The sequence below is a fragment of the Oreochromis aureus genome, linkage group 1 (assembly GCF_013358895.1).
Source record: "Oreochromis aureus strain Israel breed Guangdong linkage group 1, ZZ_aureus, whole genome shotgun sequence".
Taxonomy (NCBI): Eukaryota; Metazoa; Chordata; class Actinopteri; order Cichliformes; family Cichlidae; genus Oreochromis; species Oreochromis aureus.
In genome coordinates this window covers 26,885,458-26,911,685 of record NC_052942.1, presented here as the reverse complement: position 1 = coordinate 26,911,685, position 26,228 = coordinate 26,885,458, and the positions used below count along the sequence as shown (strand labels likewise).

The following is a 26,228-nucleotide window of genomic DNA, read 5'->3' as shown; positions in this document are numbered from 1 at the left end:
TATGACGCTTGTGTTTACGACTCCGAAGAGAGCTGGTATCTGGGACATGTAATAAAAATAATTAATTTCCCAAATATTCAGTATGCCCGTTATTGTAAACTCAAAATCTAGATTATGCGTTTAAGACTAAACTATCGTCAGGGTAGTCGGATTTTTGTGTGTGTCTATAATCATAAATCAATCACTCTCTCTAAATATTGTAACACTAGTCATGCATATTCTGGCTATCTATACAATACAAAACATTATTTATCACATTAAAAAATATTATTTTTAGATATTTTTAGACTGTGGTTTACGGAAGCGTAGAGCTGCCACCCAGGCAAAAGAAAAATAGAAGTATATCACGTTATAACGTGAAAAGTTTATTGTTCTAACAAGATACTTTTCATGTTTGTACAATATACTATCATGTTTGTACAATATACTACTATGTTTGTACAATATACTTTTGACGTTTGAACAACACAATATCACGTTATTAGAATATGCATAATTATCACGTTCGTACAATATAATATTTATATTGTACGAACGTGACATTTATGTATATTGTAATAACGTGATATTGTGTTGTTCAAACGTCAAAAGTATATTGTACAAACATGAAAAGTATCTTGTTAGAACAATAAACTTCACGTTATAACGTGATATACTTCTATTTTTCTTTTGCCTGGGTGGCAGCTCTACGCTTCCGTAGTGGTTATTGTCAAATAACTACAGTTAAGTGATTATGTTAAGGGGTAAAGTTTGTAGTCTTAGACACATACTCATTCTACTACAGTCGCAAACCGGTTATGTCTAAATGTGACTAAAACGAGTGGAAAATAGGATCGGCTGCAGGGAGAGAAAAAAAAAAAAAAAAAAAAAAAAAACACATGCAGAGGGAGGGTCAAAAGTCCACCCACAGCAGTGCGTGCGGACCCTATCCTTTCCATCAAAAACCGTGCTGAAGGAAGGAGGCTCTTAACTTCCAAGCCATTTTCGTCTTCTTTCGCTCACCTACAATGGAGATACCAGTGTTCACGCTAGATGCCTTCACCAATTTACCATTCAAGGGAAACCCAGCGGCAGTTTGTCCACTTCAGCATGTGAGTAAGAATATTTAGGTCAAAGCTTAATATTTAGTCTGGCGCTATGGCGGCCTGCATCGCTTCTTCGCACAAGTGCAGACCAGAAACCAAATTCTTTCTGCAAAACAAACTCGACAAGATGTGTTTTTAAAGGTATTTTAACTCAAACAATCTTTTGTAAATTAAACCATGAAAATGAAAGTGGTTTGCTGCATTCCCCTGAAAACTTTACGATCACACAAGAACTGAATAAGACACATCAGCCTGCTGCTTCTAATTAACTTATTTAGTTGTTTATTCATTTTCAGTGAGCAAATTCCTCTGTTTGTCTGCCAGAAGCTTACAATCATTAGCTGGTCAAAGCAGCTCAGGACACTATCATTTGCTCGTCAAATCATGTGTTTCTAACAGGAGCTGAGTGATGACTTGTATCACAAGTTAGCAGCAGAGATGAACCTCTCAGAAACGGCTTTCATCACCAGGATTAATCCCTCTGATAGCTTTACTACAGGTATGTCTGTTTTAATACAGATCACATTTGCTTTGCCAATTCCAAAGCCTCTAAGATTATATTGCTGTAATGGAAAGCTCTCTTTCAAAAGTGTACAGTATGGTGTATGGTTCACATGCTGCTTAAACTTAAAAGTAGCCCCTATAGGTGCAGGATAGAAATTTTTCAATATAGATTAACAAGTTTGTATGAATTTATAGTCATAAGAATGATAATGATAAAGCTTATGTATATCATAGTTGCAAAATGGTTTACAGAAAATAAAACAGTCTGAAATAAAACAACAAAAAATAAAAACATGACAAATTGAATAATATGACAAGTGAAATAAATGAGTCAAGGAAATTGTATGATAGGAAAAAAAGGAGTCACTATTTAAAAAAAGAAAAAAAAGTTGTGAGGAGTGGTGAAGTATTTGCACAGCTGTGAGGCTCTAAGAGAAAATGCCAGATCTCTTTTTGTAAAGATGTGAGCAGCAGGAACAGTTAGGAAAGTCTGAATCAAGGCCGTGGCTCTGTTAACCAGGTGAGTGAAGTCATGTAAGGCTGTTCAAACAAAGCAAAGTTTAAAATCAATTCTATAGTGAATAAGTCTAATGTAGTGGGAGTAATGTGATCTTGGCTCTTCTCGTCTCTGGCAGCTAAAGTTTTAACAAGGCAGATAAGGGCAGGGACTTGTGGCCGAGCCTTCCATAGAGGGAATTAAAATAGTCCAAATGTGATGAGGAAAAAAAGCCTGGATCAGTCTGCCTGAGATTACAAAAAAAAGTGAAAAAAAGTTTATCCGTAAAAGGACAAATGTACTCAATGAAAGCAAACTGCCCCCCTGAGATAGCTGGTATTAGGATAAAAATTTAGCAAAAAGTTCAGCTTTCAGGTTACTATTAAGGAAATAAATATCTGCTAGTGACCATAGGAAGATGTGACACTGTCACACAATTAAAACTTGTAAGTTTTGCCACAGAGAACAGACATTTAAGGATCAAAATACAGTTAAATTAGAGAAAAATTATCTTCAAATCACCACAAAGTCTATTTCATGGCACTTTGTACCTATTGAGAAATGTCAGTTACAAATTTTGGATTGCATAAGAGCATCACAAAAGGTTAGCCTTCAGCAAAATTAAACTAGTGCCATCAGGCAGAATTAAGGACCCAAAACCATTAGCAGGAGCTCATTATTTTTCAAGTTAAGTTTATATGCTCATTAGCTTATGTTTAGAGATCCTTTGCAGTTAAACACACACAGAGCTGCATTTTACTCACTGTGTGCACAAACTGAAAAACACCTGTCCTCAGCAGTCTGTCAGGTAACAATGTTACATTGTATGGAGTCCAAAGAACCGTGCAACAAGCTGTCACAGTGAAAAATGCAGTGTGCAGTTGGTCCAAGAGGAATGCAGGTATTTACACAGAGACAAAGAGGAAGCAGGAACAGATACAATAAGTTTAACTTCAGACGTAAAAATGTGACTTTTGAAAAATACTCTAAATTATATTTGCTGAGAAAGGAGAGAAAAAAAAAAAAACAAAACAGGCTGAGCCCATATTAGAGGGAATTACAATAGTCCAAATGTAATAAGATGAAAGAATCTATGACTTTTTAAAGTGAACCTGTTATTTAAATTAAATAAGTAAAAAGTGAACCCAAACCATGGCAGTAAGAGTTCAGTATTCTTCTTGTAATTTGCCAAAAATATCATCTGACATTTGCAGTTCTCTGCTGACACACAGATGTTGTTTTCTAGAGCCATCTCCCACATTTTTTTCCTCATCTCCCACAATTTAATTACTTCCAGTTATGAGCCGCTTCTCTGTGTCCCCTTTTGACTCCACTGACAGAGTCCAACACCACAAGCATGCTTAAAAATGAATCATCACAGCATGCTGTATGTTTGCTTTTAGTTTACTTTGCTACTTTTTCAGTGTGAAAACTACAAACAAGAAATACTCAGAGCACAAACCTCGGCTTAGACCGCTCACTCTCTGGGCAGTATTTACTTTAATAGCATTGTATTTTGTATACATCCCTTTAATAATGTCTTTACCTTGAAGGGGAGGGTCAAATGTGACATGTTTTAAATCTTTACAGTACTTTTATATACGTTGACAACACACCACACTTTTAAGAATGATGGTTTCTAAATTATAAGGCTTTTTGTCAATCTTTAACCACTAATTCACTAAGTTGACCTTGAAGACCTTTGTGGATGTAAGCCAATTACTGACATTATTATCTACACAGCCTAACTTTGTGTATTTGAAACTAAAACCAAAACAAAATTGAAAAAAAGTCTTAAATGTGTGATTAACAGGATCAAGATTCCGCCTTCGATGGTTTACACCAACCACTGAAATCAATCTGTGCGGTCATGCCACTCTGGCCTCTGCAGCAGTGCTGTTCCAATACAACAGTAAGATGCAACATTTACACATAAAAATGTTTTTCCAAAAAAAGAAAAAGTGACACCATGGTGCACTAGAAAAGGCTGCTGGAGCTATTTTCTTTAGAGATGCCTGTACCGCACAATGCAGCTGACTGCAAGAAAGAGCAAAGAGATGCCAGCATAACACCATGTAATGGATGTTTTCCTTCAGAAAATGTAAATCCCACCCTGGTGTTTGAGACCAAGAGTGGAGATCTGTGCGTCACCCAGAAGGAGGAAGGGTACAGCATGGACTTTCCTCTGAACCCCCCCACACGACAGGTAAAATAAACTTTTGCTCTTTGTTATATGAACACTTTCATCAAATCCTGTAATGTAACAAAAAAAAAAAAAAAAAAAAAAAAAAAGGTTCTTTTATGAAGAGTGTATGTAAAATGGCTTTCTTTCTGAACTCCTTTTATTTCAGGATCCCAACGACTTCAGAGGTACCATCAAGGTCAGAAATCACATTTTTGTGAACAGTTTGTTAAAGTGTAGCTACATTCCTGTGTGTGTGTGTCTGAGTGTGTTCAGCTAAGTCTCTGCCTTTACATGTGTGACACAGGCAGCAGTGGGAAACCTCCCAGTTCAGGAAGTTTATCTGTGCAACAACACCAAGAAGCTGCTGATTCGACTGGCTGACAGCTGTGACACGTTAGTTAAAAAAAAAACAACAACAAAAAAAAAACTTTGCTTGTTGCCAAATTGAAAGGAATCTCAATCATGGTCCTGTTGTTCATGAAATCTTAAACATTTGTTGAGCAACAACAATCAGTTGTATTTCTCAGGCTCCCAGGTAGTGGGGCTTATTCATATGTTTGAAGGCCAAACAAATAATCAAGCAACTAGCCTTCTACACCCACTCATCACATTTTGTGATGTGCTTTTCGTGTGTCATCTCCAGCTCCATGCTTACCCATCTGAAAGTTGACGGTGTGGCTCTTCAGAATAGTGAGAGAAGTGGAAGAGTCAGAGCTGTCGTCGTCACCATGAAAGGTAATCGGAGCTGTGCATTTCGTAGAGTTGTATACCTGCTGGATCAGACCACATGTAGCAATTCCATTGAATTGAAGACGTAACAGTCAATGCTTCCCTTTAAGAATAAACCAAAGGAAACCCAACATGAAGTGTTTAAGTGAGGTGTTGTCCCACCTTGCACCATCAGAAAAGCTTCAATGCTGCTCTGTTGGAGGGATGAACAGCACTCTGCTAAAAACATTCCCTCATTTGGTATTTTAATGATGATTGTGATGAAGAGCACAGTCCTTTGCCATCACCATCCTGTGGACTCGTTTGTTGCTCATTTTAATTTGTATAACAGCATTCACTGAATGTTTCTGCCGACAAACATTAAATATCAAACACTGCTAAAATGTGGAAACAGGATCACCAGACTGCCAGCCAGGATATGACTTCTACTCCAGAAACTTTGCTCCATGGGTTGGCATCCCTGAGGATCCTGTCACTGGTAAGATGATTGCCCTTCACTAATATGTAATCTATAGTTATTATTCATCAAATAACATAATTCTGACCATTTTTGTGTGTCTAAAAACATTTACATTTACAAAGTGTTAAACTATTCCTGCTTATGTGCTCTGGCAGGATCTGCCCACACAGTCCTAGGCAGCTACTGGTCTGACAAACTAGGAAAGAAGAAATTGCTGGGTACGTATTACTAATGTGTCATTTATCTGATAACGGATGTTGTGTTCCACTTTTATCCATTATCAATCGGCTTATTGTGTCTGTGCAGCTTACCAGTGCTCTAGTCGTGGCGGCGAGCTGGAACTTGAAGTGAGAGATGATGGAAGAATCAACATAGCTGGACAGACCGTCACTATTCTGCAGGGAACAATCAAACTATAGGCTGAGACACATCTAAGAAGACAGTGACCGATCACATCAGTTGTGTTCCTGCAGATAGACACTTTATGGCTCTTGAATAAAAATGAGATGGTTCAAATAAAAAACAAAACAAAAAAAACATTTAAGTCCTGACTGATCAATCCTGAAATGATTCAGCTGACAAACATACTGTAGGCTTTGTTAGGATTTCTATCATTTATTCATAGCATTACAGCAAAAAAAAAAAAAAATTTACAACCAAAAGATTTAAAATGGTAAAAACAGAAACACAAGAACAAAGCAGGTAAAATCAGAAGAGTCACAGCCTTGTGGTTGGGAGAATTTTTCACATTTGCTGCTTAATAATGAATGGGGTTCAATAAAATTAAGTACAGCTGATATGGATTAAACTGGTAAAAATGATACTGTGCAGATTTGTTTTGATCCTAAATAATGTTTTAGTACATATTCCTGAAATTAAAAGTCATCATGATGACATGTTCTTTTGTATAATCTGTTCCTGCACAGATGTAGTTCTGCCATCTGACTCATACAGGTTTTTACTAAGAAAACAATGGAATAAACTTAGTTTTTCTAGCTGCAGACAAGTGTAGTGATTCCCACTGATATAATTAAGTTCTTTTAAAGTTAACATTTCTGGTTAAATACTATAGCTCTATCATAGGAAACAGGAAATAACACTATACCTCTAAAAGAGAGCTGGAGGATGTCACATACAGATGACGATGGATGTCGTCATATTGTTTTTTTAGTTTGTTTTATGCTAAAGACTGGGCTAGTTTCACACTGACAGACATGTATGAGCTTATCTGGCTGTGAAAGCTGTCCTCACCCTTTCACAGCGGGAAGTTTTCTATGCTTTAAGTACCAAAAGTCAAACCTAAAATGTTCTCAGTGTTGAGATTGAGGTATCTGATGAAAAGTATTTGAACATTCTGACAAAACTGAGGTTTATGCATCACATTTTAAACTATCATAGTGTCACGCCAACATATTTTAACTGTAAGACCAACTTAAAGATTCAGTACAATTGTGTATGCAACCCTTTCAGCTGGTCCGTCTCAGTACCTTGTTTCATAGCACGCACAATAACGGAAACCTTTAAAACTGCGGTGCTTTAAGAGTGTCGAATTAAAAACTGGCCAACGCACGAGCCCCGGCAACTGGCCATCTATTGATCTACAAAAATATACAAAAGATTCAGAATTTCACACAAACAGGAACATCAACATTGTCAGTAGCACTCATAACATTGTTCTTTAGTTGAGGTCTTATTTCTATTACTGCAGACCGTTTGATCTTCAGGAGACTTCAAGTATTCGGTTTTAAAAAGAGACATTCTGCCTCTTCTAGGTCATTTAGGTCTCTGCACAGTTGAGGTGAATGATAACCATGTGCTCCTCCACTGAGACATACACACGAGCTGATACACCTTCATGGCCTCTTAGAATTCTCTCACAGGTCCATGCTGGGTAAGGCCTTGTGAGCAGCTGATGGGAGCTGGATAATGTGAAGTAAGAGTTCAGGAAAAGAGACAGAAGTCAAAGACAAACTGTGGGAACTTTGGTGACCTGCTGTTAAAAATAAATCACTAGAATTATTTATAACAGTGTTCAGGTTAAAGTCAAATTTCTACTGAAAGTGAAGAACGCGTAACGGTAGAACCAAAACCTATTTTAAAGGATATCATGTTCTCTTGTTGAAGATGGTTGAGAAGTTTCTCCACTGGTGTGTAGCGTCGTAGCGTTGTGGCCGAGCCCACCATCAGCAGCTTGTGTTTGGCGCGGGTAATGGCTACATTCAGGCGACGCCAGTCCTTTAACAGCTCTCCTAACTTTAAATAGACACGGAAGAAAGGCTCTGGTCAGGTTTCCATTCACTCGCTTACATGAGAAAAAAGGCAATGAGAAGAGAAGGACTTACGTTTCCTTCCTCTGCAGTGCTCCTGACAAAAGAAAGAATAATCAGACTTTTGTCCCGTCCTTGGTATCTATCCACTGTGTTCACCTCCACGCCAGTGAATGCAGGCGACTGCAGCAGAGCCAGAATTGTCTTTAACTGCTGCCTGTAGGGGGCGATAACACCAATATCGCTGGGCTTACACCCTGCCTAAAAACAAAATGAGTAACCGTGGATTAAAATGAGTACCAACTACCACTAATTGATATAACGTTTAAACTTTCTATTATTAACTATGGAGAATTGTATTAAAATAGGTAATTCATTATGTCTTAAGTAGCTCATAAACTTGGAAACCGGTGTACTTTTATCAGAAGCGAAAGCAGAGTGTGTATGAGGGCAGCTTCGGTGTGATTGCTTATTCCTCCCTGCTCCACTGATTCTAGCGCAGGCACCTGAAACGAACCAGTAGAAATGAAGACAATCAAACATTTCCCTCACACAACAGGTCTGTCAGATGTGATTAAACTAAACAAACTTAAAAAAACAAAAGTGTCACACACAATAACCCAATCTTATTTTAATTACTTTTTTTCAGTTAGTGTACCTGCTTTAGTTTATGTTTACTAACCATCGAGCAGTCCAGGAAGCAAACAGGATTGCTCGGCAACAGTGTAGACTGTATCCACGACAGGTCATGCTGGGGATGAGCCTCAGAGTACGAACTCAGCTCAGACTGGACAGACAGCAGGAAGGGCAGGGTGAGCAGCGCTGTGGCTGTCCTCTCTGAGCCACACTCCAGCCGGCCGTCATACATCAGAGAGTTACTGAGAGACATGATCTGCCTAAAAAGATAAGAGAGACACGCATGTCATGGTCTGGATATACCTGTGGCTGTCACCAAGATTATAATCAACTAAAAACTAAACTTTTCAAAACACACAAAAACCAAACAAACAAAAACATGAAAGCAAATGATTTTGTGAACTTGGAAAATGAAATAAAATGAAATTATTTTTTTTTTTATTTTTTTTTTAAAAAGAGGAGGAAAAATCCTTAAGTGTGGTATGTGTTATGGTAAAAATGTCTTACATCTTGCCTGATGTGGCATTAATGGATGTGTTTATTGAGACTGAGTCACTGCTTTCTAATAATTCGTTAAACAATTCATTTATTGAAATATCTATGCTGATTTTTCCTCAGTTTTGCATCTCACATATCTCCTTTATACAATAATAATTAAAGCCACTAATACCTAAACTAATAAAAACTCAACTAAAACTAAACATTTTCAAATAATAAAAACACTGGCGAACACCAGTGCAACCCCTCAGGCTCCTAGTAGACACACCTAAGGTATCAATTTCAAAATCTTGTGTCACCTTATTCTTAAGTTAACAATTCCACAAACCTGGGTGTCCACACAACACCCCATCAGTATTTTACGGCTGAGGGGTGGCAATAATTAGCTAATGAATCATGCTGACACATTAATAAAATCCAGCTGGATTATTTATTGTACGTGACCGATTATCACTTAGTAACATGGAAAACCCCCCCAAAAAAGAGCAGCATGGGTTTAAAGGCTCTGCTTAGATTTCAGAAAACCAGATTAACAAAGCATGCAGTGTTATCTTGGATGTAGATTACCTGTTCATTCGGTACTGTACGTTGAGTTGTACCACTGCTTCACTATGCAGCTCTAGTCGCTTAAATAAACTTTCATCCATCCCAAGCGACCTAAAGGACCAAAAAAAACCCCCAAATAAATAAAACATTCTCACTCAACCCAACAGATTCCCTAAATGCTGAATCTTCTCTGAGCAGTGACCCTGTAAATGAGCTGTATGTTATTATGGAAACAGATATTTGACCTGGCTTCATGGTTTTGCACTATTGGTGGGAGCTGTTGATGGTCTCCCACCAGGACAAATCTCTTGGCGTAGAACAAAGGTCCCAGGCAGATAGGCTGGCTGATCTGTGACGCCTCATCCACAATGCAGAAATCAAAGCGGCGTCGAGTAAAAATAGGATGCTTGATGCCCATACAAGTAGTTGCCACTATCAGCTGGAAAGATAGAAGAACAGCAAGGCTTGGCTAACCATACGGCAAAAACACAAAACAAAAAAACGAGTCTGAAAGGATAATGCAATGATGATGGCAGTTTATTTAAAATCAGTGAATGTTGGATTTGTTTCCAAAAACTAACTCCTCACTTCTTTGTTATAAAGCTGCTCCAGGTCTGATAGTGTGTGAACCCCCTTCTTCCTCACACTTTCTTCTGTGTATGGCAGGATGTCTGGATGAACCTGCAGAGAACCAAAAATAAAAAAATGAAAGACTACCAGTTTTATTACCACATTATGTCGATAACATTTAATAGCTTTAAGTTTTAGTGCAAATATGAGAAACTGAATCAACTTTACTTAACAGCACAAATCAGTACAAAAAGAAAGTTTATTGCAGTATAAAAAAATTTGGGCATCTAACAGTGTCAAAAATATCGCACCTTCTGTCCCTGACCCAGACGCAGAAAACCAACTCGGAAACGTTTAAGCTTCAGAAGGATGTTATCAACAGCAGAGTGGGTGTAGCTGGTCAGCAACACACTAAAACCACACGCATGCAGGATACGAACCTAAGAAGAAAAGTGAGGAGGACACAAGGACCAAGGTCACAGTCACAGTTGGTCTTACAGCACGCACAAAACGTTGATTTTTGGTTAAAACAAGTTAATAGTGTGGTGGTTACCAGGGTGCAGATGGTTGTGGTTTTGCCTGTGCCAGGCATGCCGACCACCAGTGTGTAGTCTTTAGATAACAACACCTTCTTCATGGCCTGTTTCTGGGGTTTGTTGAGACCTACACAGTAACACAAATTCATCAGTTTTTCAAAGCTTCAAATACTTATGTATGAAACTGAAATTTGAACACCTGTGCAGTGTTGCTAACAATGTGCTTATAAAAACACATTTTTTGAATCCGCTTATTAATAAAAATCTATGTATATGTTTTGATCTACGTCATAGTAGCAAAATGTAAAACAAAACTGAACCTTTAAAAAGGATAAAATAAATTAAAAGCAACATGAGAGATGAGTTACCTTTGAGGATGTCGGCCACAGTGTCCTTAGCCTCCCTGGGCAAAACAGAGCTGAGGTTGGAGATGAACTCTGGAGCTTGAAGGTCGATGACCAACTCCCTCAGACGATCACTGCACACAGTAAAAACTTCTCATTCATACAAGAAATACCAAGCGTAAAATGTGTGAAGTCATCATTTGTATTAAGTCACCTAAATGTTGTACAATCATAACTTCATATTTCATCTTACTGTCCCCACCTGTCCTGAGAGTTTTCCATCAGTTTGGAGAGATTGGTGAGGTGGGTGCTGAAGCCCACCACACCTTCATCCCCATCCAGTCGAAATGTCACACCCCTGAACTTCGACAGGTCCCTTTAAAACACATTCAACAGCAAAACAGGTGAAAAATCAGGTAGCTGAGCTTATCTGTGTCATCTAAAGACCAGCAACTCACTGCCCCTTTATTCCTAACCTGTCCAGTGTGCAGCTGATTGCAGTCTGGCTGACCTCACACAGGTAACCTGTTGCCAAGCCAACAAGGCGACCCTCCAGGTCGCTAACGACAATGCGATCCCTGCTGGAGAGACTGCTGTTGGTCAAACCTTGCTGCGAAGCAACATGACTGCGGTGGAAACGATGAAGGAAAACGCCTTCAGACTGAGCTATCACTGGTCCGCTGAGCTGCAGGTTCCCTGCGCAGCTCCCGCTCTTCTCGCTGGAAACACAAGCCAAGGTAAACAAAGTATTCAGAACTATAACAAGGGAATTTAAGCAAATAACTTATTTATTTTTACACAGTGAAGCAGTTGTCTTCATTCACAACCTCTGAGTTTTTTGATTATGCTGAACTTTAAGAGGAAAGAGCAAGTTTGCTGTCTCTGTTTGCTTTTCCTTCCTCTCTTGCCCTTATCATGGTCACCCCACATGGTCAGCAGATGGCCACCCTCCCAGAGCCTGGTTCTACTTCTCTCATATATAATAGTTTTGTTTCTTCTTACAGTGTTCTCATGTTGTTACATTTAAAATAAAATATGGTAAATTTTAACTCAACATCTTGATAAAACCAAAGACTATCAGCATATCTGTTGTTTGAAGGTCTGGCTTCATACCTTTCCTCAACCGTCTGAAGCCACACACGCTTTCGGCTGTTTCTAGTCTCCATGGTGACAGACTCCAAGCAGCAGAGAAGCAGCCAGTGGGAAAAATAGTTAAGATGAGGCAATGTCAGGTGGCCAGTCTCCTGCTGTATAAATTCATGTATAACATCTTCAGTGACTGCAGAGCTACGATCCACAGCCCTGAAAAGTAAAGGAGATGAAGCAAGAAGGACAGAAGTTGAAGATTTTTATAAAAATTTTGACGCTTGCTTTCCTTCAACACAAGGAAAAAAAGGCTTACCTCTCATATAAGGCACAGTTTCTCTTTTGAGGACAGTACTGGCAGGTTTGTCTGTTGGTCAGTATGTCCGGCAGCCTGGAGAGGCAGCTTCGTTCAGCCTCTTTCTCCACACAGCTGTGAATGTGATGTACCAAAGTGTTCCTTAGCTTCAGCAGCTCTGCCATGAACAAAGAGTTTTAGCAATAAATGTGATAATTTGGTCTTATTTTGCAAAATGCATAATTTTTCCAAGTTTCTCTACTTTTGAATCTTTTCATGTGAATTTCGCTCAGGTTGGTTGGTACATGAAGCGTCGGCATACGGTACCTCTGCGGTCCATGTGGCTGGGTGCTACAGGGTGCATGTTGCCAGTCTTGAGGTAAAGTAGAAAGCCGGCCTCAGGATTGTATCTCTCCGAGGTCATCAGAGTGTACAGAATCACCTACACACAGAAACACACCTTAGCCTGATTAAAACTGCTTTTTTCATCTGAATCTACTGGTCTGCATATCAGTGTATATGTCAAATAACCTGACTGCGATGCTCTATCGAGTTTGACTCCCTGCCAGTTTTCAGCTCCAGAGGAATGGTCTTTTCTTCCGGAATTCTGTGAAAGCCATTTCGCGGTCTTTGGATTCGAACCCGGGCCGTCACATCGATTTTTCCTTTCAGGCCAAACCTCGGAGACCAAACGTTCTCCTCTATGTCTGCCAGCTCTGTAACAGTAGCGACAGCTCCCGAGTCCTGACACCTACTTGGAGCTCCACCACTGCTAGAAGGCAGAGATGCACAAATAATCAGCATAAAAAAAAAGTGTTGACTGGTGTTAGGCAAGGATTTAATTCAAAGCAGCCATTCTGAAATAAATAGGTAAACAAAAGTGTTAATGAAGTTTCTATCCTACTAAACTGTGGTTAGCTTTACACTGAGCATTAGGTTTATTCCTGCATTGCTGATAACATTTGTGTGTGTGTGTGTGTGTGTGTGTGTGTGTGTGTGTGTGTGTGTGTGTGTGTGTGTGTGTGTGTGTATGCATACGTACATTTTAAGGCTGATGGCTTTAGGTGTTTGAGAGTTGAGGTATTCCTTTGCCCAGTGTTCCAGTGAGGGGAGATAATCATGGAGCTCCTGCTTCATCTCTTCCTGAGTTACACCCAAACTGTACCTACAAACACATGCATGACAAAAACAAAGAAGGAACATAAACCAAACATGCAAAATGTCACACGATTAGTGAATTCTGCTCAAACTGACATGGTTATACAGCATTTCTATTTCCATATAGGGGAAAAAATGCATCCTGAAAATGAAAGCTGAATAACTACCCAACAAACAAGTATTCAAACAATCAAATATTGGGCTACAGTGCTAGCATTCTAACCACTTACATATCTCCCAGATATCGAGGACTGTGCAAAGCCTCATCAGCGAGCTTAGACAGCGTCTCCAAAGAAAAATCTTTAGCTGTAGCTGCTCTCTGGAAGACTTCATGGACCATGGTGCCGTTAAGCATTTGCTTGCTGCCACCATCAAAACTCTGCATAAACATAAAACAGAAACATAATGAAGTACATGTGTTCAAAGCAGGATGAACTATATGCACTAAAATCTAATTTCTAACTGTGGTCTTTGAAACAACAAAAAAACCTCACTTAATAATAATTTCTTTTAGTGATACTGCATCACACCATAATCACTAACACATAAAGAATGTTAGAAAAAAGTAGAGCCTTTTACCTTGAACATATCTCCCAGCACCGCACGCCTCATGCAGCGGATGGAGCTGGAGATGCTGGTACCTGAGATGAGGCTATCAGGTAGTAAAACCAGAAAGCCCTGCTCCCTGTCCACTAACCAGGATCCACCATCAGAGCGGCCCTCCAGATGCACCACATCACCAGGACGAACAGGTGTCATCTCCCTGGGAACACCCAAGGAAAAATCATTTTATATGAATTATAAAACGGAGTGAAGTGAATAATGATGCAAGAGTGTACAGTTACACTGTTCTTCAATGATCATGCACTGTATAAATGTAACAACTTAAAATCCACAGGAAAAAAACAAACAACACAAATAAAACCACACAGAATAGACAGCAAGTAGTCACATGAATTTCCAGACATACTGGTTTAAAAGTGATAAAATGCTGATAATGTCCAAACACATTATTACCATCCATCTCTGAGCAGACACGTCTCAGCTGGATGTAGAAGCTTGGAGCATGAGATGGTCAGCGTTTTGAGGCCAGGTCTCTCTTCAACATCGATGACCCAGTAACGGTTTTTCGGTCCTCCACAAAGGATTACATGGTCTGGTACTTTACTGTGAGGGCAGAAGGGACTTTTTATCATAAGTGTTCCCATTTTCCTCAGAAAAAAATCTGAATGCACTTGATTCAAACATGTTTTCATGAGCAGAAACAAACTGCAGACAGCAGCATCAGTTTAATCAGGTTTAAGTAAAGATGACTGTTGTATCAAACTGTCAAATCTCTGCCTGTTTTTTTTAGTAGGTCTGCATAAATACTGATGGTTCTTTTTCATAGGCAATACTAATTATATCACATTAACATCAAATTCTTCAGCCCAAAATCAGATACTTTGTCAGGGCTTCTTCGTCTTTTTTCCAAGTCAGCATTTTGGTGTCTTTCTCACCGGGATTTTTTGGATTTATCCTCCGTCTTCAGACCTTCGTTATGCTCCATCTGCTCTGCAAACCAGCTGTCATCCAGTCGCTCTTCTGTGGGACACGCAGGAGCCGTTCCTGTGTTATAAATTGTTTGTTTTTAGTGTTTTAGCATAAAAAGTAAGTAAGCAGATATTCAAATCAAACTACAAGCAAAGACATGGTAAGGTGTATTGTACTATTTTTTTCTGCTCTTTAAGACTATAAGAAGTTCCAACATTTATAACTCTGGTACAGCCTGGACAGGAGAAAATTTAATTCATTAAAGCATGCTGGGAAGTGCTGTGACACTGCACAATGGTTGCATTTGGCACAGGAAACTATGTGAAAATGAGAGAGCAGGTCATACCGCCATTTTGCTCCTGATCCTGTGTTTTTTGGTCTTCATCTCCAACCTTTTTCGATGTTCTTGTGGTCTCTTTTACGTTTGGGTGAACCTCTCTCTCATTTGAACCTCCCTGCAGTGCAGGTGTGATAGCTTGAGCACTGGTTTCATGCACATGTGCATTAGGAGTGTCCTTTTCCAGACTAGTGTGTAGCTTTCTGCTCATTTTGGCCTCAGCTGCTTTCTGCTCCGCTATAAAAGTAAAACCAGAATCTTGCTCATCACGTTCTTGCTGAGGTTTCTTCTCTTGGCCCAAAGAGAGGGAAGACACAGACTGCGCTGACATTATTGCACTTCTACCATCATTTAAGATCAATTCAGTGCCTCGACTGTGACCCACAGACCTGTCATAACAACCTGCTGAACGTTCAGTGGCTAAGGAGGGTATTTTCTCTGGCTCAGTTATAGAATTTCTTTCTTTCAGGCTTCTACTTATAATCACTGCTCCTGTGGTCAATGGGCTGGTAGTTCTCGGTCTCTTGGCATCATGTGACTCTTCAGGAGGGCTGAACAGTCTTTTCATGGAGCCAGACCATCTATCTTCCCTCTTGGCTTTTCCTCCATCCTTAGCCATTACTTTCCGTAAATTTGGCCCTTTGGAGCGGGGACTGCGACAGACAGGAGACAGCTGGCCGAGGTTTGCCAGGCACACCACCTTCCTGCTGAGGTCCTTCTTAAAGGATGGAGAGCATGTATGCCTGATTTGACTGTTTGGCGTCTCAGGCACAGAGAGTAGAAGATCTGGTGAGGAGGTAAGGAAGTTTTCAAGGTCCCCAAGGACACTCCTCTTTAATGGGGAATGGAGTCTGAACGGAGAGCTTTCACCATCTTTGATTGGAGGCTCAGTCTTGGGCTGGACAGCACCCGTGGTGGATACTTTTGTGGAATTCGGGAAGACCTACAAGCAAAACACTCAATGAGTAATTTAATACACATCTTATACTGCACATGCTATATTAGTTCTTAAAATATTTGACTGAACAGTATATGAATGGAATTGCGTGACCATTATGAACAGATTACTAAGTATCATCATTCTTAATGACCAATAAGGACAATAATTGGTGATATTAATCTATCATCTCTGGTAAGACCTAAAAGAAACAGGACAGTGGTACCTTTAGGTTCTGGGAGGAAAAGAAGGCAGAGATGTGCTTCTGCCCCCCAGGTAAGCCTCGGAGTACCTGAAAGAAACCACAAAGACACCCTTCACACTGGTGACGGTAAAAAAAAAAAAAAAAAAAAAAAGCAACAACATAAACACGACACTGTGGAGCTGTGGATGACTGATGATGCAGCAGCACTAAAACAGGTGTCACAATTAACAGTGACCCATTACTACCATGACAACAACCCACCTCGGCTTTCTTCATTTTCATCCTGTTCATGGCGACAGTTTAAACAGCAGCCAGGTGTTTGAACGCAGCTGCTTCAGGGCGCTTCTTTAATGAGCTGGTGGTTATCCTGTTCTCGGGAGCAGCCTAACCCCAGCAGCCACCGTCACAGTTTCCAGAAGACCGCTCGTTTCACTTAATTTCGACCGACTCTGCATCTCCACCACACCGACATGAATCACTAATGTCCCGGCCACAGTAAACCTTATTGCTCCATTTTTTAAAGAAACAACGGTGCTGGTTCAGCGTTGTCATTCAACTTCTCTGTCTGCCGCTGAGCTTGTTTAAAAGTCTAGCGCGCCAATTTTCAGTTTCGCGGAACGGAAATTACATCTGTGCAGTTCCGCTAGATAAAAGAAAACAACTTTTGGCGGAACAGGAAGTAAAGTGATGAATCATGCTGCCACCCAACGGTTAAAAGCCATACATGAATGACAAAAAAGTAAATCAAAAAAAATTAAAAAAAAATCGAATGTTTGTTTTACGTGAATTAATTTTTTTATTTAATTTTATTAGATATAAAATAAAAATTGCATTGCAAGAGAAATGTCTTTATTTTCTCAGGAAATAGTATCAGAGTGAGTTTGCTTTAAACTACAACATACAGTCTCTGTCAGCTTTTGATCGAGTTTATATACACTTTGCATTTTTATTTACGTTCTTTATTTTTTTTTTTTTAAACAAACCTTCTTTTGGTTGCTTTTAGGGAAGGGATGGCAAACTCGTTTTATATTGTTAACTACATAGCTCACTTTGATCTTAAGCGAGCAGAACCAGTGAAAATGCCGTTTCTGACGGTGTAAAAACATTAAACTAACATTTAACATAACATAAAACTCAATATAAGAAAAAGAAGTATTTCTTAGTATTTCTATATGATAAAGAAATGCTGCTGTAGCAAATGAAAGAAACCTGTCAGCACAAACCTTTGGGCTTAAATTGTAGGAAATAAATGTGCAAAATTACTGAAAATTCTGGTAGCTCATTGCCCAGACTGTCCTCTAAATATAAAGCAGAAAAACTTTTTTTCATTCACATAAAGTTTCCAATTTTTATTGTACTGTGGACATTGTCATGTATTTTTTTTAAATCTATCATTTTATTAGTGTAGTGTGAATGGTCTTGAGAGAGGTCTTTATCAGCAGGACTATAAATACAAGTTAAAGTCCAAAATTGCCCTCCTTCACATTTTCCATTGCTGTCCAGTGGATTGGACTGGATTTTTCTTTTAAATTTATTGCACATTTGAATGTTTGAATAGCGAGTAATTGTAACGAGCAGCTATTACAACATGTTATTTTATCAGAGAAGAAACAAAGTTCTAATTTAATGATGCAGACATACATTTAAATCTTGTTGTACTCTTGTGAATCAGTCATAACTATTTAGTACACCAGCTGATTTTGTTTTACTGAAGTGTCTGAAGTCTTTGTGTAAAATCTTACCTTTGACATCCAAATATTTTTGAATATTTGCGCTGCATTCACAGCTTCTAAAACTGCACCGTTATGTTGCCCAAAATATATAACATAAAAAGGCTGATGTGAGGATCATGAATAGGACCATGAATCATTTTCTTCAAGGTTTAAATAGCAACTACTCAAAATGTAAAGTTCAGCAGTCATAGGAAAAGACAGCAGAAACTTCAGACCTGGATGCTTTCTGCAATAAAATAAATGAATTAAGATAAATCATATAAATTGTGAAGGCATTTTAGCAGAAAATGAGCTTTGTCTCACGTTGATAGCTTTAGGAAATCCACACAGCTATGCTGTTTGGATTTAATACACTTCACTCACCTTATTTCCACACGCAGACTGGGAGGTATATTAAAGCATGTGTTGTTTTTCCTTATGCAAATTAAAAAAAAAAGAAAGAAATGTCAAAGACAAAACTATCTCAGGTGCTCTGGGCTGGTGTCATTTCCTGCTCATATGTGGGATCTGAAATACTTTACCCAATAACCCAATAAAAGAAAATCAGGGCACATTTTGTGCTACTTTGACCTTTGTCGACTGCTCATATAACCTTTGTGACTCATCACGTCCATAATAATTCTGGTAATGAATAACTAATTGACCACTACAGTGTGAATACCTCACACAATTAACTTAATTTCACGTGCTTGTGATAAATGTCGCATACACAAAGTTATTGTTATCTTGCCTTACATCAAAAACAATGTTTTTTACTAACAAGAAGCTAACATGCTCGCTCTCTCCCACTCACACAAACGCTTACACAATGAAAGAAGAGTAGATGTTTTGTGCAATTCTCAAATGCAGAGGTATATTTGAATAAAAACATGGTAAACAGAAAAATAATTCAATACACTAAAACAAAAGTTATGTCTAATTAAAACTCCAAACAGAGTTAGTTTAATAGAGTAAGCTTTCATTTCATTTCCAGGCTTCCACTTTGACTGTGAAAGCATCAAACTGGGTATTTTACTTTACCACCTGTTACTGTCTGTGATCTGTTTCTCAATCCCATCAGACATCTTTACATATTCAACATCCTGTCATCTTAATGAGGCCTGATGGTTTCTTGATTAAAGGAAAACTGAATCATCACAATCACCCACATCACCAATTTTTCTTTTTAATAGTTTCATGAATGAAACCTTGAACCCACAGCTGCACAGGACAATATGCATTTACCCTTAAATGAACACAGTCATCAGTTAATTTGAGTCAATCTCAAAAAGCACCTTCCTGCTGCTGAAATAACTAGTGTGTTAGATATGTCTGAAAAAGTTCCCAACAAAAGCACCGTTTGCTCCTACCTGACAAATGAAGTTTATTGGGAAATCATTGAGCTGTTGTATTTGTAGGAGACACTCAAAGAATTACATGTTCAGTAGGAATAAACTTTTGTATACTCTGAGATCTAAGTTATCATATGTGATAACCCTAACCCTGTCTTTTGGAGAAAACTCAAACCTTTCTCTCTTTTTTTAAAAAGTGTGTTAGAATGATTATTTTATTTGTTCCTGGAAAGCCAAGATTTTGAAAGATGGGATACGAGAGTCATCTACGATAATGCCTTAGACCTCAGAGGATTCAGTTAGTATGAATATTGTTGGAAACCTGGCACAAATTAATGATGATGATGATTTTGAGAAATAACCTTTTTTCCTCTCCATAACTAGTTCTTAACACAAATTAAGTCTCAGTCAGAGGTCAGACTGGTCACCCCCTGGCACTGGTCACTAGGGAAAAATATGTATCCACACATAAAACGTTATTGCAGTTGTTTGTAAAGTCAACAGTAGTCACCAAGTACTCTAAAAGTGCAAACTGGAACACTGAAATATGTTGGCTGCAGCTGCACGGCACATCTTTTGCTTTAAAAGTGAATGTTTTCCATTTCTGGTTTGGTCCTCTAGCGACCAAAGTAACTGTAGGTTATTTTTAGTGCAGCACCATACATCTCTTTGCCACCAATTTTATTTGACAACAGCGAGCAACCACTTGCAAACCTTTCAGGGATATGCATTTTCACTTACTGACCAGCGGTGGTCGGTAGAGGTCACAGCCGGTCTCTGGACTCGTGCAACTGAAGCATTACCAAATCACCTACAGTATTACAACTTTCTTCATGTCTTCTTCCACAATAGCACAAAGAAACTTTTCAGTATGACATTTGATTAACTTGTGTTTCATCTAACATGTTCTCTGACCCACTCAGGAAAATTTAAGAAAAATATAAAAGAGCAAGTAATTTCTGAAGTCTAGATATTCTCTCCTGTGTGAGTGTTCGTATGAATAATTAGATGGGAGCGTCGGACGAATCTTTTCCCACAAGCCGTGCAACTGTACGGCCTCTCGCCTGAGTGAGTCTTCATGTGGCGAGTCAGATTCGACTGGGCGCTGAATTTAATATGGCACAGGGTGCAACCGTAGGGTTTCTCACCTGTATGAATTACCGTGTGCTTGATGAGGTCGGCTTTCTCTCGAAATTTTTTACCACAGTCGTTACAGCTGTGAGGCTTCTCTCCTGTGTGGATACGCATGTGGGCGTTCATGTTTCCCACCTGAGTGAATCCCTTGCCGCAGAAACTACACGTATGCGGCTTCTGTCCAGAGTGCGAGTTCATGTGAGTCTGTAAATATGAGCGCTGGATGAAGCTTTTGCCACACACGCTGCAACTGTGGGGTTTCTCTCCCGTGTGTGTTTTCATGTGACGAGTCAGAATGGATTTATTCCTGAAATTCTTGTTGCAAACGCTGCAGATGTAAGGTTTTTCTATGGTTTCGCCAGATTTCTCTTCTCTCTTACTGTTTACACCCGAGTGAAGTTTTACACTGTCTTCCTGTTCATCATCACTTATTTCACTCGATGGACACTCGCTGGTCGGCTCTGATGCGCCACAGCTTTGTTTAACAGTTCGAGCTGAGCAGCTGGGCGAACGATCTTCCTCACCATTCCTGACAGTTTGGGACAGATTTTCTGAATGCTTCCCATCCTCACCTCTCTCCACATAAATTATATTAAACATGGCGTCTTTGGTGTCAGCCTCCTCCTGCTTTTCACACACTGGAGCCGACCACAGTTCCACCTCCTGTTCTTCTTTAATCTGGGGCTCTCGGTCATCCTCACACAGGACTGTCTTCTTCTCAGCGTGATCCTGCTCAGAGCAAGCACCATCTTCCTGGACGGAGAACTGCAGAGGGACTAGACAACATCATATATCAGAAAATGGATTTAGGCTTTCACTTTATCAAGCAGAAAGCTATACAATACCAATCTCAGAATTTTTAATTTTTAAATTATGACATGTAGTCTGCTGTTGAAAAAGACAGCTTACTACTTCTTTTGCATGAAACAAAAACAGATGTACTGGAACTTATTCTCTTGATGATTTCTTGTTTTTGATATGAAAACAAAGACTCTGCTTTATTATGAAGCTCGGATAAAACAAAAATACAGTAAATAAACTTTAAAATGCAGTGATGTCACAACTGCATTTAGGTTTTTTGTTTTTTTTTACAGTGTTAGAACTACGGGTTTCTGGGTCATGTTTCATTGTTTTGGCTGCAGTAGTGAAGATGAAAAGTGGAAACAGGTCCTTGTGTTTCACTGGAAGTTTTCTCTATCTGAGGCTTCCTGAACCAAACAGATTACATTGTTCTTTGCAAAACGTTCAGATCATTTCAATTCTTGCATATTTCACTATTTATTTATTGTCAATATAAGTATACAACATACATACCAGCTAAGTAGCTCAAGTAAAAGAGCACAAAAATATGTTAAATGTGAATGAAAAAGCTTTGAACCACCAGGACTCAGAGACTGGCCGACTAGCAAAGCTGAGAAACTGAGAATGTGGTGCTTGATCAGCAGAGAGGTGAAAAAGTGAACAATCACTTTAAGAGAGCTTCCAAAGCTGTGGTTTAGATTTGAGACTGTGGCACCTGACCTAAGAGTCAACTACTTCCAAAAGGTTCTGTGTTTTTATTATAATACATGTCCTGATTTTCCTAAATCCTGCCTGTGACATATGCCCGCCATACAATAATAATGAAAAAGAATAAAACTAACACTGAAACTAAAAAAACTAAACTAAAACTAAACCTCTGGAAACTGAATTTAGAACAAACGCTCAAAATTAAATAAAAGTTCAAACTAATTAGAAAATACAGAACTGTAATAACTCTGGTGGTTGGTACAGTTTCTGCAGTGATGATGATGAATGTGATGATGTATCTGGCTGTTGTGGTGTAGAGTGAGATAAGTCACTGGTTGGTCCCTTGGGCTCTTGGGCTAACTACATGATGACGAAGCTTACGTCAGCAGGGCTGGAGTTTACTCGCAGGAGTGGAAAGTATAATCCCTGCGATATACTGCTCCTCTGCACCAAAGGGGTGGACCCACAACACACTGGAAAGATGAGGTTTATTGGCTTTCATGGGAATGCCTCTGTATCCCTACATAACAGTCAGTGGCTGTGGATGGAGAGATTAGGGTTTGGGCGCCTGGGCTTAGACTGCTAGCACAGTGAAGACAGTCTGAAGAGTTAGTAAACAGAGACCAATGTGCAAGGATCCAGTTTGTCATGTTGGCTTTAAATGTGACTTTAAAGTATCAGAGGTCTTAACAGGCCCTCTACAGTCTGAAAAACTCAGACTCTTCTGCCTGGACCATCAGCAGCCACTGTGTCTCTTCTCCTCAGAATAATACACCACACTACACCGAGAAGCAGTTTAAAAAGCTTCACCGGTTCCAAACAGAGGAAGATGAGGCCAAGCTGGCTGCACTCATGGAGGCAGTGGGGCATAAGAGGAGAATGATAAAACAAAGCTGGAGGCTCTGAGCAGGGAGACGCAGGTCTTTCACACAGTCAGAGCCACAGAGAAGGAGCTGAGACTTGAAGATGACTCTTTCCTAAACAGCTATGGGGCTCTGTCCCAATTTCTGAGGGTTTCAGAACCTGTGTCCAACCTCAGCTGAGATCTTGAGGTTGGAGACAAAAGAAGCTGGGAACTTTTGTGTCCCCACCGTGTTGATTTTATTTGGAGCCAGGCATGAGACTATTTAGAGTAGAGGGCAGAGTCCTACGTTAACAACTAACACAAAGCAAGGTTGGTTAGCAAGCTGAATCCATAAAATGTATAGATGCAATACAAACACACTAAAGTCTGCTTTTCAGCACTAAATTAAAGACATTTAAACATTGTTGACAGCCTTTACCTCACAGCAGGATATATATAATTCCAAAAAAAAAAAATGCTGCAAAAAGCACGATCAGCATAAACACAATCACAGGTTTGGTTCAGGTCTGTTTGCACACCTGTCAGTCCTCCATTTGAGCCTCCATAATATCTAAATAGATGAGTTATCAAAAATCTACGACAGTACTGAATGTTCTGAAGGGGTAAATTGGCTATAGAGACCAACTTCTTTACCTGTGCTAGGATGTAAAGATGCTATATATAGCCTACTGTTGGTAAGATGGATTTTGTCTTTAGATTATTAAGATACTCTGTTACTGATGTGGCACTTTAATTGACAGGTGAGCCCAGCTGTAAAGATGCAGATACATAAACCAGGCTTCAAACAGTCAAATTCCTTTTTGATACTGAGGTTTGAAACTATAATATTACCAGATATTACTCTTTACAGTCACTATTTGTTTAATTAACAAACAGATGAGTACTACAAGAAAAAGAGTGGCTACTAATAAACTGTCCCTAAGCACTGAACACTATCGTGAAGCATATTCTGGACTTGGAACAGGTTTATTTCATAATAATATCTTTAAAAATGAAAAAAAAGGCTTATTTTTTTTCCCCATTCTTGAAGCTAGCTACCAGACAAATTATTTTAAACAAGGAAGCCGAGAGATGAAAAGCGCTGAAATTGAAACCTAAATCTTGGTTAAAATACGCAGGAAATCCTCTTGTGGTTCATTTTTATTCATTTGACAGCCATTTTGCATCCCCCTCCCTCCTCTTTCAGGGATGCAAAATGGCGCTATTTGCTGGCTTCTGTAAACCGTTTACTTGATGTTTCCTAAGACTTAAGAATAGCTGAGCTTAACAGATGCTACAAAGTGTCCATACAGCATCAGGGTTGTCCTGCCGTTACCTTTCCACTCGGCCAGGCTTCGCCGTTGTTGCTCGACCTCCTGCTTTGAACGGAACACTTCCTTCTCATAGTCTCTTACAGCTTCTTCAAAGAGATTGAATATTTCCTCGGCAGCCGCCTGCAGTCGTTCATTGACTACAGCTCTTAGTTTCTCTGTTTTGAACATTTCCGCGGGGGATGAGAGTCCTCCAGTTTTTGGACGAGCTCAGGGGAGAAAGGCTTCTTTTGGGTTGCCAGATGTCGCGAGAAAACCAAGAACTGTCAACATTAAAATGACTTTCTGAACATAACTGTAACCACATCCACGTGATCACTCACAATCATCATTATATTATCTTTTCGTAATTTGCAAGTCACAAATATACCATAAAATTAACTGTGTGTTTTATTGTATAGGACTATATTATACTATAAAACAATGTTCATGAAACGGACAAACAAAAGTTTAAATTATGCAATAAGGCCTTTCAAGGACATAAATATGCTGAAGTTGCCCAGTGGAGCTGCCTGTAGTAATTACAAATGCCACGCTGTAAAAGCGAATTCACGTTTATTAGAAGGACATGGCAACAAAGGATTGCCAAGGCACACAATAATAATATCCTATTTCCATGAAAGAGCTTTGGTGCCACCTACTGGTCAAGAAAGAAAAAAGAAAAATTGAGTGGCTCACATGTTTGTATTACCTATTTCATTGCTGGTTGATTTCAGACTACCTACATATCAGAGGTTGCCCATCAAGAAGAAAGTTAAAAAGAAGGAAAGAAAGTTTTTCTTTTTGTTGTCCCTTTAGAGGTTGCAACGTCAGATCACCTTCCTTAATCTCACCCGATCCCTGTCATCTCAACCCTCTGTGTGTTTCTCCTTCCCTTACATCCATAAATCTTCTCTGCGATCTTTCTATTTTCCTCCTGGCTGGCAGCTCCATGCTCAACATCTTTTGTCCAATATATCCATTATTCCTCCTCTGCACATGTCTAAACCATCTCAGCCAAGTTTCCCTCTGATTTACTCTTTTTCATCCTGGTCAGTTCCAGTGAAAAGCTCTTCTTAACATCTCAGCACAGCCTCCTGTCTCTTCGTCAATGCCGCAGTCTCTAGACCACACAGCTCTCACTCCCATCTTGTAAAACTTCACTTTCACCCTTGCTGTTGTCATGTCCAGTCCTCTATTTTGGCATCTTTAAAATGCTTCACCTAAGACCTTTGAATGCTGTCATGATCAAACCAACAACAATGGGGCAGCTGTGGCTCAGGTGGTACAGTGGGTTGCCTGCTGATTGGATGATTTGTGGATCAAATGACTCCTTCAGTCAGCACTCTGAATATCTTTCAGCAAGACACTGAACCCCAAGTTGCTCCCAAAGCATCCATGTAAGTGCGAGTGCAAATGTTGGAAAGCACTTAGGTATAGACAAAAGTGCTGAATGAGTATGTAAGATTACATGAATGAGATCTGCAGTACCGAGCAAGTGAGTAGAAAGGTGCTACATAAGCACCAGTCTTGCTCACATCACTAACCAATGTTTGTATGCTTTTCTCTGTGCTGGACAATTTAAAACCAAATCGGACTTTCTTAACACACCACAGTTCAGCTCTTACGCATGACCCCCCCCCCCCTTTCAAACAGTGCAGGTAAACAAATGCAGATGGTTTGTTTGCGTTTGTGTGTTTTGTTTTGGTCCCCTTGCTTTTTTTTCTGTTTATGCATTGCCATTTCCATCTTCTCTCACAGCCCAGTACACCCCCCTCCTTCCCAAAACTCCCTCCATTCCTCGCTCCCTCCCTCTGCTCAGGTTCTGCAGGAGTTCATATGATCAAGCAAGGTACCCGAGTAATTACCTGGCATTGTCAAATAAAGTGACCACTGATTCAAATGAGGAGTGAAATATCAAAGACCGGCATTGCCTTTGCAGCCACTACTTATCCGCACA

The 26,228-nt window shown here is 39.5% G+C and overlaps 3 protein-coding genes across 4 annotated transcripts; 1 reads left to right on the top strand and 2 right to left on the bottom strand.

Annotated features, from left to right (window-relative positions):
* Positions 1-914: 914 nt before the first annotated feature.
* Positions 915-5,996, top strand: pbld (phenazine biosynthesis like protein domain containing). Its single transcript, XM_031730913.2, has 10 exons — positions 915-1,091; positions 1,485-1,584; positions 3,899-3,997; positions 4,182-4,291; positions 4,437-4,466; positions 4,575-4,663; positions 4,914-5,005; positions 5,394-5,477; positions 5,615-5,677; positions 5,766-5,996. Exons 1-10 carry the CDS (start codon positions 1,008-1,010, stop codon positions 5,876-5,878), a joined length of 864 nt encoding a protein of 287 aa, XP_031586773.2. The 5' UTR covers positions 915-1,007; the 3' UTR covers positions 5,879-5,996.
* A 426-nt stretch (positions 5,997-6,422) lies between these two features.
* Positions 6,423-17,099, bottom strand: dna2 (DNA replication helicase/nuclease 2). Of its 2 annotated transcripts, none has more exons than XM_031730695.2 (25): positions 16,669-17,099; positions 16,429-16,494; positions 15,275-16,208; positions 14,895-15,003; positions 14,413-14,562; positions 13,975-14,158; positions 13,626-13,774; positions 13,280-13,402; positions 12,769-13,009; positions 12,565-12,679; positions 12,259-12,415; positions 11,970-12,158; positions 11,333-11,575; positions 11,119-11,232; positions 10,881-10,990; positions 10,530-10,639; positions 10,288-10,416; positions 9,995-10,087; positions 9,652-9,845; positions 9,428-9,517; positions 8,409-8,622; positions 8,143-8,232; positions 7,802-7,987; positions 7,566-7,712; positions 6,423-7,387 (listed from the first exon to the last, which is right to left on the bottom strand). In XM_031730695.2, the coding sequence occupies exons 1-25, from the start codon at positions 16,696-16,698 to the stop codon at positions 7,334-7,336; spliced, it is 4,221 nt and encodes a 1,406-aa protein (XP_031586555.1). In that variant the 5' UTR covers positions 16,699-17,099; the 3' UTR covers positions 6,423-7,333. The 2 variants fall into 2 exon arrangements, with proteins under 2 accessions (XP_031586555.1, XP_031586563.1); XM_031730703.2 differs by having other exon boundaries at positions 12,769-13,006.
* A 1,880-nt stretch (positions 17,100-18,979) lies between these two features.
* LOC116313250 (zinc finger protein 397-like) lies at positions 18,980-24,588 on the bottom strand. The gene is made up of 2 exons (XM_031730871.2): positions 24,295-24,588; positions 18,980-21,381 (listed from the first exon to the last, which is right to left on the bottom strand). The coding sequence occupies exons 1-2, from the start codon at positions 24,458-24,460 to the stop codon at positions 20,438-20,440; spliced, it is 1,110 nt and encodes a 369-aa protein (XP_031586731.1). The 5' UTR covers positions 24,461-24,588; the 3' UTR covers positions 18,980-20,437.
* Between the last annotated feature and the right edge of the window lie 1,640 nt (positions 24,589-26,228).

Excerpts from the sequence above, each read along its gene's own strand:
- pbld (XM_031730913.2), top strand. The coding sequence starts at position 1,008 with ATGGAGATACCAGTGTTCACGCTAGATGCCTTCACCAATTTACCATTC. Across the intron at positions 3,998-4,181 it reads AGTGCTGTTCCAATACAACA|AAAATGTAAATCCCACCCTG; the intron begins GTAAGATGCAAC and ends GTTTTCCTTCAG. Across the intron at positions 4,467-4,574 it reads ACTTCAGAGGTACCATCAAG|GCAGCAGTGGGAAACCTCCC; the intron begins GTCAGAAATCAC and ends TGTGTGACACAG.
- dna2 (XM_031730695.2), bottom strand. The coding sequence starts at position 16,698 with ATGAACAGGATGAAAATGAAGAAAGCCGAG. Across the intron at positions 13,403-13,625 it reads CCTCGATATCTGGGAGATAT|GTACAGTTTGGGTGTAACTC; the intron begins GTAAGTGGTTAG and ends ATGTGTTTGTAG. Across the intron at positions 12,416-12,564 it reads CAGCCACATGGACCGCAGAG|AGCTGCTGAAGCTAAGGAAC; the intron begins GTACCGTATGCC and ends TGTTCATGGCAG.
- LOC116313250 (XM_031730871.2), bottom strand. The coding sequence starts at position 24,460 with ATGTTCAAAACAGAGAAACTAAGAGCTGTAGTCAATGAACGACTGCAG. Across the intron at positions 21,382-24,294 it reads AAGCCTGGCCGAGTGGAAAG|TCCCTCTGCAGTTCTCCGTC; the intron begins GTAACGGCAGGA and ends GATGTTGTCTAG.